Raw genomic sequence first — 16,203 nt, forward strand, 5'->3', positions numbered from 1 at the left:
GTGCTGTGTTTCTCTCTGGATGTGGGAACATGGCACTGGGGATGTTCTGCTACCAGTTGCTTCTGTAGGCAACTGGAAGCCTTTCGAGGGAGAGAGCAAAGATGATAAAAAAACCCCAAACAACCAACCCCCTAAGCCCCCCAAAACACGATCAGACAAAACTCCTCTGTTCAGTCTCTCCCTTCATTTAAAAAGAAAATAAAATGTTGTTAAATGCTGACCGTGTGGGTGTGTCCCTTCCAGCCAAGTCTCTGCAGGAGTTTGCCACGGTGCTGCGGAACCTGGAGGACGAGCGGATGCGCATGGTACGGCCCCGTCCGCCGGGAGCGGGGTGGGTGGTGGCACCGCTGCTGCCGCCGGCAGATCTGCCTACGGTGGGTGGTGTGGGGCCGGGGGCACCGCGGCGTGCCGCAAGCCCTGGTGCCCCTTCCCTTGCCCAGGGCAGAGCTGCAGGCGAGAGCAGAGGGAGGGGAGGGTGAACTCGGTGGGGGGGCACACTCGAAGAGCATCAGTAAAGGTGTCTTGTGGTTGGAGAATGGCCAGCACTGGTGCTGGTAGGGCTGGCTGCGGTGAGGAGCAGGTTCGGTGCAAGCCCCTCAGCCTCCCCTGGGCCTCAGCCAGCGTAGAGCCGGGGGGGTGAAGCGTGTGGGTTTCCGTGGGATGCAGGAGGGTTTCCGTGGGAAAGGCTGTTGAGCGGCTGGTGTCTGGGGTTGAGCTGGGCAAAAGGTGGCGGGTGAGTTGTGCCTGTCTTTGCCTGTAGATTGAGAACGCCAGCGAGGTGCTGATCACGCCACTGGAGAAGTTTCGCAAGGAGCAGATCGGGGCCGCTAAGGTAGGCTGCTGCCGCACCGAGCCGCCGTCTCCTCTGGGAGCCCCTGCTCGGGCTCGGGAGCAGAGCCCAGAGCCCTGCGGCGATGGCCACGGTCGGGGCTGGGACCTGGCGCGCTGCAGGGGTGGGCTCTGCGGGGCACAGGCATGGGAAGAGGTGCTGTGCTGCTGCAGGATGCACACGGGGACCATCCAGCTCCCGGGAAAGTGCCTCGGTCTTCTGAGTTTACCCACAACCAAGTAACACGCCAAGGGCCAAAAATCACATGCCAGCTGAAGTGAACAATTTTTTTCTTACTCCAAGCAAGAATTAGCATTTTCTTAGAGGGGTTCCCAGTCGCCTGAGCTCCCCGGCCTGTGCTCCCCACCCCCGGTGTGTCGCTGGGTGACTGCACGGGAATTTGGATGGCTTCTGGCAGGACGGGTGAGCCCGGGGAAGCACCGGTGTGGCTGAGGGTGGCAGTGAGACAGCCTGGCCCCCCCTTTCTTTCCTGCCTTTGTTCTGAAATTAAAACCGCTGTCTGCGGCTCTCCTGTTGTTATAACAACCTGCTGCTGCCTGCAAAAAGCACATGCCAGCCCGGCGGGGCCGTGTTTGCATGGCAGCGGTGTGCCCAGCTCCCCGCTGGCATGGGAGCTGCAGCGTCACGGCAGTGCAGCCCAGCCCGGCCAGGCTGTCCTGGTTCATGCAGCTAAAAAAAAAGAAAGACAAAAAGGGGTCCTTCAGAAAGGAGCAGGTTATTAGCAGGTGTCAGTGGTGGATTTCATACTGGCATGTCGGGGTGGCGAGGCTGGGATGAGAGGTGCAAAAGAATAGTTAAGGTTGACGTCCTACTTTAATGCTCCTGCCACAAACAGCCAAATTACTTTGTCATCATCCTGAGTGACGCATAGGATAAGCCCTTGCAAGGGACAGCAGGGGATGGGGTTGTGAAATTGTGACGATGTGCTGGTTAGCTGGTTAGCAAGCACTTTTCTTACTGTGTTGTCTTTGGACCAGCCCTGGATCTAGATGTTTTGCCGAGCCTTGGGCCCTGGGAATAGAGGAGGGGCTCCCCTGAGTCTTGGATTTTGGCAGCGTAAGCTGCTTTCCTCTAGCTGCCCGATGGTCACGGATAAAAGCAGCTTCGCCTGCTTCCAGCTGATGTCCCTTGGCCTTGGTCCCATCTCGTGCTGTGCGGAAGGGGGTTAGCTCCCGCCCGGGACTTGCGGTCCTGCCCGATGCCATAGGGATGCTGTGGATCCTCACGGCTGCTCCAATGCCATTGTGTTCAGCATCACACTCTTTGTTCTGTTTTGTAGGATGCCAAAAAGAAATACGACAAGGAGACGGAGAAGTATTGTGGTGTCCTAGAAAAGCACTTAAACTTGTCTTCTAAGAAGAAAGAATCCCAGCTTCAGGAGGTGAGAGCAACCTCTGGTTTTCCATGTCCAGCAGTAACTGTGGTGAGCTTTTTGAATGCTTTATGCAGCTTATTTCATTGGTTCTCCTGGCTGTAAGCTCATCTTTTTCCTCATTCTGGCTGTGGGTGGCGGGTTTTCCCCTCTTCCTCTAATCAAAACGGATGGAGCTGTTTTGGTGAGTGAATCAGAGAGATCCCAAAATGGATAGCCATCAAAAAGGAGAGGGAGTTTATAATTAAAGAGTGCAACAGAAAGGAACTGGTTCTGCTGCAGGCTTCCCTTCTGCCAGCACAAATCATGGATATCTAGTTCCCTTCGCTGAAAGTGGCTGCACTGGCTTTTGGGCTTCATGGGAGGAGTGATCAGACTTAGTGCTTTTAAAGTGCTTTAAGAGCCTATTACTGACTTGGGTTGTAGTTAGCTGCTGTGCCAAATGCTCTTACTGGATGAGTACACTGAGTTTTCAAAGACTTCTTCCAAGTTTGGAATTCCCTGCACTGGCCCAGAGCTGGGCTGATCCCTGCAGGATGCATGTCCTTGCTTTTGGGCATGATGCTGGTGTGTCACTGAGCCACTTCTGGGGGAACTGGTGGGCACAGGTGGTGGCTCCTTCACTGGGATAGCTCAGGTGGTGGTGCGGTGCCCAGCAGAATTGGGGACTCAAGGGAGCAGATGCATCTGTGGCACAAATAATCATCTTCCACCAAATCAGGGTTGAAGAGGGGTAAGAATCAGGGTTGACATGCCTGTGAGCCAGCTTTGTCCTTGCATAGATGTTCTGGGTTTGTAAATAACTTACCATGTGGAAGAAACCATATGTCCCAGAAGATGGAGAGTCCCATCCTCATGGCTTTTAAATAACCCTTTAAACCTCTGTCTTAGTTTGTGTTTGAAATACTGTTGTGAGACACAGGAATGGAAGGATTTCTTTCTGGGGAGGGAAGGAACCACTTGTGGCTGTCAGGTTGCAGCAGTGACTTTTAGAGGTGTGATCCCATGCCCTGGATAGACTATGGCCCTGCAGGTCTACCCGGGAGCCCAGGGCAGCAAGGCAGTGGGATGCTGTGCGGGATGCAGGCAGTGGCCGTGTGCGGGATGCGGTGTGGGATGCGGCTGCTAGTGCATGTTGAGCAGCGCTGGCTGCTGGTGCCATCTGCTGGCATTTTCCACCCCAAACGTTGACTTCGGCTTTTGCTGCAAAGGCAGGAGGAAGCTGGAGCCAGCAGGAGCCAGCTCCCAAGTTCAGGTGTTGGAGCCTTTTCCCCTGGGGCATTAAGAAGCATACACTGATTTTGGTGGCTCGAGGAGGGGGATGCTTTTGAAAGAGCGGTCCAGCGTGTAGGTTGTGAAACATGGATGTGGCATCCAGTGGGGCATGGGAGCGCTCACTGCATCCAGCACCTCCCCTGGGGCTGCCTGCTGTGGTCCCTGCCTGCCAAGGGGCTTTCTGGACAGAGGGCTGCAGCCATGGCAGATGTGCGTGCAGAAAAGGTGCTGATGGGATGGTAGCATTTTAGGAAAGTTACCACCACCGGTTTGTGAGCAGTCTGAAGCTTCACTAGATGCTCTAATGTCCTAAGAGAAGAGCATTTGTGTCTGGGAGATTTGGTATGTTATATTTCCTGACCTCCTCTTGCTGTCTACATCTGGAGGGTGATAGCAGCCACATGTGCAACTGCTGCAGTGAGGAGGGGAGAGGAGGAAACCATGGGAATTCTCTGCTGTTTTGGCTGTTGACCAATTAAATAAGACAGAGTCTAATCTGCCATTTAACTCCTGGCAAAGTTACTTGATTGCATCATATTTTCTGCTTTTCAGAACTCAGTTTGCTAAACACCTCAGCCTGTGCACCACAGGCACACAGCACAAATGCTGGTGGCAGGTCATGGGGAAAATGGGCCATTTCATGGCCGTGTCATGCAGAAAATCGGGAGTAAGCTGCTGTTCAAATGCAAGCGGGTGTTTGCCAGCTGGGTTTTGCAGAGCGCGGGAGCGGCCATATGTCCAGCCCTGAGGGGATATGTGGTACAGCGTATTTTCTTCCCTGGAGGTCTGGCTCTGCCCTGGGCACAGCGAGGGTCACGCTGGTGAGGGCACCCCGCCGGCCTTAGCTGGGACAGAATAATTTGCCTCCTGTTGAGCAATGACTCGATGGCAGTTTGCGCTGGGGGTGAGGCTCTTCGCCCAGCTGAGTTTACTGGCGCTGAGGTCAGAGAGATGGTGGGTCACCCAGACTGACCTCCCCGTGGGCACCACCGGCATTGGTGACACCCCAGGTTGCTCTACGCAAAGTGTCACTTGCAAAAGTAGCAGCAACGTGTGCTGGGGATACCCATGTCCCTCACCCCACTTTCGGTGCAGCGGCTCTGCTCTGCGTGCGTGACAAGGTTATTTTTATGCACTGGCATTGGGGCATATCCCTGGTTTTGCTCCCTTGGGCTTTAGCTGCAAAGCAGAGGGGATTTGCTACCTGCTGATCCACCAAAGCGACACGCTTGCTGAAGAGGGTGGTGGGGCACGTGTACTGCCTGGTTCGGTCCTGGGACACTCCGGGCAGTCTCCCGTTGCGGTGCTTTCCAGAAAGCAGAGAATTGCCTTTTATTGTCAAGTATGCAGCAACTTCTCATTTTTCAAGCTTCTCAGCGTGCTTTTCTGCACAGCTGTCAGGGAGGTGAGAATGTGTCATTTTTCAGCTGATGAAAGAGCTGTGCCATCTGTCCAGCCCTGGACTGGGGTCTGAAGCTGAATTTGTTCTGCATGGACACGTTCCCATTAGACCCAGATGTCCTCTGGTTGCAAGGCCAAGTGCTCCTGGTCAGTAGTAACTTCGTATTTCCTCTTTAATCTCCCCGGTGCTTGCAGGCAGACAGCCAGGTGGACCTGGTTCGGCAGCATTTCTACGAAGTCTCCCTGGAGTATGTCTTCAAGGTGCAAGAGGTCCAGGAGAGAAAGATGTTTGAGTTTGTGGAGCCTGTAAGTGAGCACTCAAACTGCCTCAGCCTGCAAAAAATGGGGGTTTGCATGGAGAAGTTGGGCTCGTGGGGAGCCGGGCTGGCTGCAGTGTGGGGCATCCCTGCAGTGGGATGGCTGGGGGGCTCCAGCCTCACCTTGCAGCCCCTCTCTCAGAGGGAGATTTGAGGGGAGAGGGCACCCGTGTGAGCCTTGGGACACACAGCCGTTAGCTTGGCAGCCATGCACTTGCTGGAAACATTTCATTTTTTACTGTGCAGGCATCTCTGTCATGGTGGGCTGGACTGAGAGGCCTACTGGCAATTAAAAGAAAAATAGGCTTGATGGGGGGGAAAAAAAAGAAAGAACTGTAACTAATGTTCAGAAGGGAAAAAGAGTGCATGAGTGACAGAAGTAGGAAAAAAAAAAAGTTTTCTAAGATTTACCTTTGCTCAAGTGCTAAGTCCTTTAAAGCTCCTCCGGGAAGTGCCAAACCCCTGCAGCTCTTTGCAAAGGTAATTCCTGCTGACCGAAGAGTAACTCAGAGTCAGGAGAGGCACAACGCGGGGAATGGCAGCGTGCTGCCTGCTTTGCCTGACACCTCCCGGCTCTGCTCTCAGTGACCCCGGGGCTTGGGTGATGCAGGGAGGGGGGACAGAGCTGGCGGGGGTCCTGGGGTGGGGGCTTGCCTTGGCTTTGGGGGAAGGAAGCACAGACTCAGCTTTGGGGTCCATTCAGAGGAGGTTTTGAAAATGAAACGAGGAACGGGACATCTTCCTAGGGACTGCCAGCAAGCCCCTCCACCCCGGGGAGTTGCAGGGATGCTTCCCCTCGGCAGCGGTTGCTCTGAAAGTAGCTGTGGGTCTTTACTGACTGTCTTGATTCGTTTTACCCCAACGCAGCTGCTGGCCTTTCTGCAGGGGCTTTTCACTTTCTACCACCATGGCTACGAGCTTGCAAAGGACTTCAGCGATTTCAAGACAGAGCTGACAATCAGCATCCAGAACGTAAGTGTGCCATGTGCCTGTGCCATGCGTCCGTTGCCGTGACTGTTGATATATTTTAATAAAGGTTTTATTCTCCTTTTTTCTGTATGCCATCAAGCAAAGGCTTTGACTGTGTTGTTGAAAGCAAATTCTTTTTTATAAATGACGCTACATCATATACACGGCCTACATGGGTAGTTCATTCCCTACGGCCAAACACAGAGGCCCAGCTTCCCCAGCCAGCGGGCAGATGTCGTTGGGTGCCCTGTGATTTTAGTGAGTGTTTCAAACCATTTTGCAAGTGTTTCAAAGTGCTGTTCATCCTGGGAAGTGCAGCACTTTTTGCCATCCCAGTCTGTGGGCTGTGGAGCGGAGCCCTTCTGCCAGCTGTGGCTGTGGCCAGCGTGCGTGCTGCCCGCACGTTGGATGTGTGTGTGGGGTTTTGGCATGTTGACATTGCAGCTTTGCTTTGCTCTCTTGTTATAAAATTACTTTTTCTCCCAAGGATGCAGACTGGTTTCATTCTTTTGAAACAACTTTTTCACAAAACTGGTAATACAAACAACTTGCCAATTGTCATAGTATTTTTCTCTTAGCTTAAATCCAGGCCCAGGAAGAAAACCTGTCCTGTGGCTGGCAGTGGGCTCCCCTGGTCCCATTTCCCACATGGGCTGTGGCGACCCAGCTCTGGGGTCCCACCCCTGCATGGTGCCTCCTCGCTGCAGAGGAGGCCACATTGGGTCCATGCATTGGAGAAGGCAATCCTGTTTTAATTTGCAGACAAGAAATCGTTTTGAAGGAACAAGGTCAGAGGTTGAATCTTTGATGAAGAAGATGAAGGAGAATCCTCACGAGCACAAAAACATCAGCCCTTACACGATGGAGGGTTATCTCTACGTGCAGGAGAAACGTAGGTGTCTGGGTGGTGGAGCTGCCTGCCAGGGCAATGCGGCGAGCGGGCACCTGGGGAAGGTCGTTTATCAGGGCATGGAGCATGAAAGCTAATTCAGCAGGCTGCAAGATCCGTGAAAGAGAGGGATTGGCCCAGTGGGTGGGATATTAAGGTGGGAATGTAGGACCCAGGTTCTCCCTGGGAGGGACAATCACTGCCAGTGTGTGATAAAAGTCTTTACCCTAAAGAGAAGGGGGGTAATAATGCTTAATCCACTTGCGAAGTCCAACAAGAACTGTAGGTACAGAATTCTGTCACGTTAAATGATTGTTAAACATAACAGGTTATTAATGGGAGGTCACTGAAACTGTACTAGTTCTGGGAATAAAAACTGCATTTGCTTTGTAGGTCACTTTGGGACTTCCTGGGTGAAGCATTACTGCACGTACCAGAGGGAATCAAAGCGGATCACGATGGTGCCGTTTGACCAGAAATCTGGAGGAAAAGGGGTGAGTGCCAACAGGCAGCAGAACTATGTCCTGAGGGTCTCTGCGGAGGAGCACTGCGGAGCTGCTGGCTGCATCCTCTCCTGGGCTCAAAGGGAACCATTTTTAGCAAGGTGACACAAATGCAAGTGAAGTGGGTCAGATTCATTCTAGGCTGAGCGGGTGCCACATGGGAAATTAACTCTGCACCTTGTTTTTTTTTAAAAAAAAAAAAAAAAGACGAGAAAACCCCCAAACCCCACAGATCTTTGGAAACTGTCAGCTGTGCTGAGAGCAGAGCCAGTTTCCCAAGTGGACAGAGCCCCTTGTTTTGTGCTCCAGCTCCATATTCCAGCTGCTTCTGGGCTGAGACTGGGCCTTTTGCCTCTTGCTTTTACGTCTGTCCTTTATTTACTTATTTCTGTTTGTGAAAGGAGAGACCTTTAAAAGCTGAAGCATGCGCAGCGGCATCTTTGGTTCCACTCTTGCTGTTCCTGGGGATGCTGGGCACATGGTGGGTCGTGCATCTGCGCCGTGCCCTGCGAGGCTGTGGCTGTTTCCATGGGTGGAGGTGGTGGTCAGGGCTGGGAGCGGAGTGGGGTCGTGCCACGTGTACCCACCGTGCTCCAGCTCCGTGGGTGCCTGCTCCCCAGTCCCTAGTTCCTGCTCCAAGGCCTGGAGGAGAGAACCTGTTCATTATTTAGCTTCTTTCCCAATGCCTGTGACTTGGCCAATGAAATTGTTTTGGTTTAGACAGAGCCACAGGAGAGCCTGGAGCTCTCTTTGGCCCCGAGGGGGTATGGAGGAGCAGGGGGAACAGTGGATGTGGGGTGTAGGGGGCCAGCGCACACCATGTGCCCCACTGCTCCTGGGGCAGCATAAGCCCAGCTGTAGCTGGGACTGGCTTTGCTCCTCTATACAGAAGGAACAATAGACCCCCCCAGAGTGTTCCCGGCTGGGGCGGTTGGCAAACATTATCCCCTTGCAGGGGAGCACCTCAGGCAGCTGGACAGGCTGCCGCACAGCTCCGTGCTGGCAAAGGGAGTCATCTGTGGGGAGGGCAACTTTTAAAATTAATTTCCTCTTGCCTCGGAGCATCTTCATTATACCTCGGCATTAAAATATCCCAGCCCTGTAATCATCAGCGGCTGCGCTGTGTTTCATGTGGTCTCTTCCCATTTTACGGCTTCCCCTGCACCCCGGGGCACGGCCGCTGCTGGCACAACCGTGAGCCCTTCTTGTGCAGGGCAGAAGCCCTGCTCCAGTGTGCTGCGGCAGCCACCGCGCCAGTGGGGCTGCTCGCCCAGGGTCTCGTGGCTTGCACGATCCTGGCATGAAACGCTCCCTATGCTGGGGCAGCGCTACCGGGGCTGCAGAGTCTGTCAGCGATGACCAGCACAGGCGTCGGGGTGCGGAGCAGCCCAGGGGCTTGTGGCCGCACTGCTGGTGTTTCGGGGTCCGGCTGGAGCAGGTGCCAAGCGACAGGCGATGTTGGTGCTGCAGGAGGACCCAGCGCTCGTGGGTCACAAAGGACGCTGTGCGTGGTGACACACTCGTGAAGGTGCCTTGGGCTGTGGCTGGAGCCGGATTTTAGTGGGTTTGAAGCGGGGGCATTCCATGAATACCGAGCTTGGGAGCAGCCTCGTGCCAGCAGCGGGCCAGGCTGGGGAGAACCGGGTGCAGGTAACCTCTGCTGAACCCCAGGGAGAAGCCCTGCAGGGAGCTCTCTCAAGTCTGTCTTCTCGGGTCTCTTCTGGGTCCAGGAAGGCTGGACGTGCTTCAAGAAGGAAATCGTAAAGGCGCAGGAGCGGGCTGTCCCCATGTGCTGAAAGATGAGCTGGTGGGGAAGAAGACCGGCCTGACTGAACAGAGAGCTTTGGCTGGAACTCGGGGAAAAAAGAGTTTATGACCTTTGGAAGAAGGGGCAGGCAGCTCAGGAGGACTACAAGGATGTTGTGAGGTTATGCAGGGAGAAAATAAGGAGGGTCAAAGCCCAGCTAGAACTTCATCTAGCTACTGCCGTAAAAGACAATAAAAAATGTTTCTATAAATACATTATCAACAAAAGGAGGGCTAAGGAGAATCTCCATCCTTTATTGGATGCGGGGGGAAACATAGTGACGAAGGATGAGGAAAAGGCTGAGGTACTTAATGCCTTCTTTGCCTCAGTCTTTAATAGTAAGACCAGTTGTTCTCCAGGTACCCAGCCCCCTCAGCTGGAAGACAGGGATGGGGAACAGAATGAGCCCCCACAAACCAAGGGGAAAGGGTTAGTGACCTGCTACACCACTTAGACACACACACGTCTATGGGGTCAGATGGGATCCACCCCAGGGTACTGAGAGAGCTGGCAGAAGTGCTCACCAAGCCACTTTCAATCATTTATCAGCAGTTCTGGCTAACTGGGGAGGTCCCAGCTGACTGGAGGTTAGCAAATGCGACTCCCATCTACAAGAAGGACGGGAAGGAAGATCCAGGGAACTAAAGGCCAGTCAGTCTGACCTTGGTGCCAGGGAAGGTTATGGAGCAGATCATCTTGAGTGCCCTCACACAGCACATACAGGACAACCAGGCGATCAGGCCCAGTCAGCATGGGTTTATGAAAGGCAGCTCCTGCTTGACCAACCTGATCTCCTTCTGTGACAAGGTGACCCACTTAGTGGATGAGGGAAAGGCTGTGGATGTTGTCTACCTGGACTTTAGTAAAGCCTTTGACTCTCTTTCCCACAGCATTCTCCTCGAGAAACTGGCTGCTCATGGCTTAGATGAGCGTACTCTTCCCTGGGTAAAAACCTGGCTGGATGGCCGGGCCCAAAGAGTGGTGGTGAATGGAGTTAAATCCAGTTGGCATCCAGTCACAAGTGGTGTTCCCCAGGGCTCGGTACTGGGGACAGTTCTGTTTAATATCTTTATCAATGATTTGGTTGAGGGGATCGAGTGGACTCTTGGTAAGTTTGCAGCTGACACCAAGTTGAGCAGGACTGTTGATCTGCTGGAGGGCAGGAAGGCTCTACGGAGGGATCTGAACAGGCTGGATCAATGGGCCGAGGCCAATTGTATGAGGTTCAACAAAGCTCAGTGTCGGGTCCTGCACTTGGGTCACAACAACCCCACACAGTGCTACAGGCTTGGGGAAGAGTGGCTGGAAAAGGACCTGGGGGTGCTGGTTGACAGCCGGCTGAATATGAGCCAGCAGTGTGCCCAGGTGGCCAAGAAGGCCAACAGCATCCTGGCTTGTATCGGAAATAGTGTGGCCAGCAGGACTAGGGCAGTGGTCGTCCCCCTGTACTTGGCACTGGTGAGGTGATACCTTGAATACCATGTTCGGTTTTGGGCCCCTCACCCCAAGAAAGACATGGAGGTGCTGGCGCGTGTCCAGAGAAGGGCAACAAAGCTGGTGAAGGGTCTGGAGCACAAGTCTTCTGAGGAGCAGCTGAGGGAACTGGGGCTGTTTAGTCTGGACAAAGGAGGCTGAGGGAGACCTCATCACTCTCTACTACTACCTGAAAGGAGGTTGTAGCGAGGTGGGGGTCGGTCTCTTCTCCCAAGCATCAAGCAATAGGACGAGAGGAATTGGCCTCAGGTTGCACCAGGGGAGGTTTAGGTTGGATATTAGGAGAAATTTCTTCACCCGAAGGGTTGTCAGGCATTGGAACAGGCTGCCCAGGGAAGCGGTTGAGTCACCAGCCCTGGAGGTATTTAAAAGACGTGCAGATGTGGCACTTAGGGACATGGCTGAGTGGTGGACCTGGCAGCGTTAGGTTAATGGTTGGACTTGATGATCTTAAGGTCCTTTCCAAGCTAAACGATTCTGTGATTCTGTTTCTAAATATGTTTCCTGGAAAAATGGTGATGTCACGGAACAGGGTGGTCAGCCAAGGTGTCATCGAGAACAGCACAGAGAGCACAGAAAAGTGGCCATCTCCAGGAACTTGTTCAGAATTCATTTTCTGTTGAGTCATCAGTGGATTTTAAAAATTGCAGGAGGAGCAATGTCTGTGCTGGCAGGGACTGAGCAGGGATTTCCTCCAGCAGAGGACAGCAGTGCACGCGGATCCTGCCGGATTGCTGCTTGGCATGTGGAAATCCAGTACAACTTGGATGCAGATGCCTGGATGGGAGAATGGTTTTGTTGTTGCTTTGTTATATAATAAACATTTTAAGACGTGTTTGCTCCCATTAAGAGTTCTCGTGTGCAGAATGCTGCCAAAAATGCAGCCTGGAGTGAAAATTGACAGCCAGGTCTATGATGCATTGTTCAGCAATGGAAAATAAAGCTGACTTTGCCCAAAAGTTGTGGTCCAACACTCCCTGCCTGCCTGAAGCGTGGGTCGCGTGATGCTTAATGCACAAATTTAATCGAGTGCATTCTGAAAGGAAGTTTCGTTGTGAAAGGTTTTGGACTAAACATGTTTGCAAGGGTGAAAAGACAAGTCCTTATGTCAGATATATAAATATATATTTCTAGCAGGCTGATATTGCCAAATCCCCCCAGGTTGGAACACGTTCATTGAAAGCGCAGTGGGTGCTGGGGACAGGCACACGGTTGGTTGATTGTTCTCGGCCTTATCTGCGATTTTATCTCTTCTCAGGGAGAAGATGAAGCTGTTATCCTCAAATCTTGCACACGGCGGAAAACCGACTCGATTGAGAAGAGGTTTTGCTTTGATGTGGAAGCTGTTGATCGGTGAGTACCAAGGGGCATCACAGCCTTGGCGTACCTGCAGCCCGGGTTGCTGAAAGAATGCGCATGCTGGGGGTTGCACTAGCCATGCATAGGGAAAGGTTGCACTCATCTGTACTTGGCTTTCCTGGGTAGTTCTTGTGCAGTTTCTGTGTTTTTCTTCTCCTTTAGTCATACCCTCTGTGAATGGAAAGCATTAGTCCATGGAAATACACTTCTCCCTAGTGCTTCTAGCCAGGTGCTCTCGATATATTCAGTTAGTGCTTCGGTTTACAAGCTGTCGAGTTTACTCAAGTCTCTCAAACTTTAGTGGTGTTTTAGCACTTCTGCAATCTTTGGCGACGTAAGGTAAATGATTGCAAGTATGGAAAAGATGCTCTGTGGGTGTTTTGGCAGGGATATGATGCCTCTTTCCAGCACTGGGTATGTGTTGGAATAACTTCAGCTTTTGTGCTGGAGAGTGGCTGTTGCTGGTGCACTATGGATGGGCAATAATGGAAGTCCAGCTCGCACCTCCGGGCACTTTACGTTCACTTCTTTTTCCTGAAGGAGTAAAATGCTTTCTGATGTGATTTATCATGTAGCAGCTGAACCAGATGTATGTGTGGATTCAATCTATAGCGCCTAGGAATGAGAGCCTGTTATCATATCTAATTAGCATCACGCATGGCTTGCATATATAAACAGGAAAACCAGGCTGGGGTTGCTATTCCAAGTGGTATTAGTCACTGCCTCATATCTTCCTTGCTGCAGGAAGTTTACATGGCTTACAAAAGCTCACTCCAGAGTCACTGAATGTCTGTGCCCTCCCAGTTGTGTGCCCGTTCATGTTCCAGCTGTCCTCCCCTCCCCTGGCCACTGCAGGAATGCCCACGAGGTCTTGGGAAAACCCGAGTTTGTCAAAACCCGAGGTGTTGAATAACGCTGGAATAACCTGCAGTACCTTCCCCTGCCCAGCCTATGCTTCTGCAGAGTTTTGCTGCCAGCCCCTCTTGCTGCCAGCCCAAGGCAGGGAGGGGTTGGGGTGATGGAGCTCTGCCTGTGTTGGCTGAGGGATAAGATAACCCTGGGGCTGCCTCCCACTCTCCGTAGCTGTGTTTTCCTCCAGAAAGCTGCAGTATTTTTGCTGACATGGGGATTTTTTTTCCTATGCCTTGAGGATATTTTTTTTTAATGTGAAAATCAAAATAAAACTGGGAGGAGGAGAAGCCAGCCACCACAATAGTTTTCTTCTGCAGCGTGTTCAGAGGCAGCTGAACCTTTCCTTGATGTCTGGAGCCTGCTAGGCATGGGATCAAGAGCTACTCCAGAAATATGCCTACTAAATGTAAATAATGGCAGGGGAGCGGCAAAGGCGGGGAAACCTGAGAAATTGCTCATTTCACGTACATGTTCCTGCTGCAAGAGTTTGCCTCTGCCCAAGAGGACAGCGAGAGCAGAAAACATGAAATAAAAGGCTGGTTTTCCCCCCAATATACAGGCAACTCTACGTATTTTTGGTATCAGAATTTGTCATGAGTTGTCTAAAATAATAGTTATTTCCAAAATAGTTGAGCTAAGAGGAAGAGCAGGCAACAGGTTTTGCCATGGCCAAAAGAGAGTGTGATGTGCCCACCCTGTCTCCCCCTGACTGGGATAGCCATGCTGAGTGTTGGGAAATTTGGCACCATCAGGGCTTCAGGTGATCCTGTCAATGGCCAGGGTTTGCTGGAGATCACCTTCACCTTGCCTGGCACTTGTGATTTGGCCTGTTTTACAAAGCGGTATGTATCGAGGAATGGTTTCCTTGCCAGCCCAGGATTATCAGGGATTGGCAGCGTGTGGATGCCACCCTGCAGCCGTCCTGCTGGAGTCTGTCCTGGCTTTGCTGCATGGCCCTGGGGACCATGGGTGACCTGGAGCTCCTTGTGCAGAGGTGCCTGGTTGGAGCCAGAGGTGCTGGGGCTCACCTGGGCACCACAGGGAGGGATATCTGTGCCTGCTGGTCAGGAGCTCAGCCAGGCTCGGGCAGCAGGAAGATAATGCCTTTGGAGGCATTGCTTTCCATTTCGTGCTGGAGGAGATAATCTCTGGTGTAAGGACCCAAGCACAGGCAAAAACTTCAGCCCACACTCTCCACCCAAGCCTGCTGACCACAAATGATAGGATACCTTTGACCAAAGGCTAAGTGGAGCAGTGTCTGTGTCTGTTTTCGCAGAATGGAGAAGGCTGGTTTGTGTAGTGGGCTTTTTGTCTCGGGCTGGTTTTTTTTGGGGGGGTGGGCGGTGGCTTTTTGTTTTGTGTTTGTTTATTGTTTCTACTAATAGAGAAGTCAGAAACTTGATGTCTTGTTCTTCAGCCCCATGCAGGAAGTCTGGATATGATTAAGAAAAACATCCCCAAGATGCTTCTCTGTCTCACATATGTACTGTGTTTTGACTTACAGCAGTTTTCCCCTTTGTTTTCTGTATGCAACTTCTAAATGAGAATTAGTATTGTAGCCAACGTCCTGCAAGAGTCAAGTATCTCGTAACTTGATAGGTTCACGCAGTCACCTTTCGTTAAGCCAGCCCAGGAGAACACTGTGATACTGAGAAAACCACATGCATTTGTGGTGTTCAGAGGTAAGGGTGAATAATGCCACCGGAGTGCACTCCTGAAGTTTGAAACTGCCTTTCAGAAGGTTAGCTTGGAAGTAGGTGGATTAAGAGAGCAGGAAGATTTTTCTGTACACATCGCTTGCTTCCTATGGACAATTAAATTGGATTGTCCCTTCTGAAGTAAGTGTGGACCGAGAATACACTGGGCTGCATGCGTGCCTTCCTCAGCTAGAGCAAGAGGCATGGCTTGCTGCTGTGGGTTTTGGCAGATTTCAGTTTGTGTGTTCCCTCTGTATCTTCCCAGATACGCATCCTGTTGGTGTTTGGTTGGCTTTTCTGGGCTGTCTGCTGCGGACCCCTCCGGAGCAGTGTCACTCACTAGGGATCCACGGGCTCTGGGTTGAAACCTGTGACTGTGCAATGTACAAAGCCCATTGATGCCTCCAGCAATGCTCGATATGTGACCCGTCGCTGCCTCCCAACATCTGTGTCCAAAACATCTCTTACTGCTGCAACAGATTACACTTAAATAACGTTGCAAAGGCACCTGCAAGCCGGTGTCCGCGTGGGGCTCTGCGGTGGGTGCAGGTAGCCCGTGCTCCACTGCAGTGTTGCTCTGTGGCTTTCGGTGAGTTACTTGTGTGCCTTGGTGCCATGGGGGCAATGTGAAGTCCGCTTTCTTCCCAGGCCTTCCTAGAGCCTTAGTTCTTTGTGCACAGACTGGCTTAGTTACCAGTTTGTTTTATTATGGCCTGACAAGTTGTGTCCATCTTACTAACTGGGGTAGGAGGAGGAAGGAGCGCCGGTGGTGCTTGGGGCCAGGGTTGTTCCTCTGTCTCCTGCTGGAGCTGGCAGTATAAAACCCATACGTACTTACAGTTTGCTTGTGTATCAAATCCCGTGCTAACAGCCACACATGCATATAAGTACATAAGAGGAAATTTCACTTTCTACTCAAGTCTTTTTATCTTCTATCACCATAAAATTTGCGTAGCTTTTCAGGCTCTGTCCCTACTAACTTGCACGGTGTTGTAGGATGCAGTGTAATCCCAGTGTTGTGGTGCTGACACAGACACAGGAGCGAGGGGACAATCGTCCAGCTCCTGGTTTGCTGTACAGCCTAGAGGTGGCAGCCTCGGCTGGTTCTTCCCTGACTGTGTTCATCAGCACAGAAATGGGCTTGTTGTCAGTGTTGCATTTTGGGAAACTGGTATACATGCAACATGGGGTGTAGGCTTGGAGCTTTTTTAATAACACCCAGAGAAGCTGTTGCTTGTTAGGGGGTAAAAAATTTTGTTTTTTCTCCTGTAAGGATGATTCAGCACTACTGAGCTGAAAATCTTAAGCCTGATCTGTTGTTACAACATTTCTTCCTTTTCTTGTTGTCTGATAAGGAG

At 51.9% G+C, this 16,203-nt stretch overlaps 1 protein-coding gene across 3 annotated transcripts in view; it reads left to right on the top strand.

Moving 5' to 3' along the window:
• Window positions 1–16,203, top strand: part of ARHGAP26 (Rho GTPase activating protein 26) — a 155,581-nt gene that overhangs the window by 24,786 nt on the left and 114,592 nt on the right. For all 3 annotated transcript variants that reach the window (XM_069772772.1, XM_069772773.1, XM_069772771.1), the window contains exons 3-10: window positions 244–305; window positions 761–832; window positions 2,130–2,231; window positions 5,094–5,204; window positions 6,083–6,187; window positions 6,947–7,076; window positions 7,467–7,567; window positions 12,136–12,230. In XM_069772772.1, coding sequence (XP_069628873.1) covers window positions 244–305; window positions 761–832; window positions 2,130–2,231; window positions 5,094–5,204; window positions 6,083–6,187; window positions 6,947–7,076; window positions 7,467–7,567; window positions 12,136–12,230 — 778 coding nt within the window. The remainder of the gene's footprint in view (window positions 1–243; window positions 306–760; window positions 833–2,129; window positions 2,232–5,093; window positions 5,205–6,082; window positions 6,188–6,946; window positions 7,077–7,466; window positions 7,568–12,135; window positions 12,231–16,203) is intronic.

The sequence above is a fragment of the Haliaeetus albicilla genome, chromosome 27 (genome assembly GCF_947461875.1).
Source record: "Haliaeetus albicilla chromosome 27, bHalAlb1.1, whole genome shotgun sequence".
Classification (NCBI taxonomy): domain Eukaryota; kingdom Metazoa; phylum Chordata; class Aves; order Accipitriformes; family Accipitridae; genus Haliaeetus; species Haliaeetus albicilla.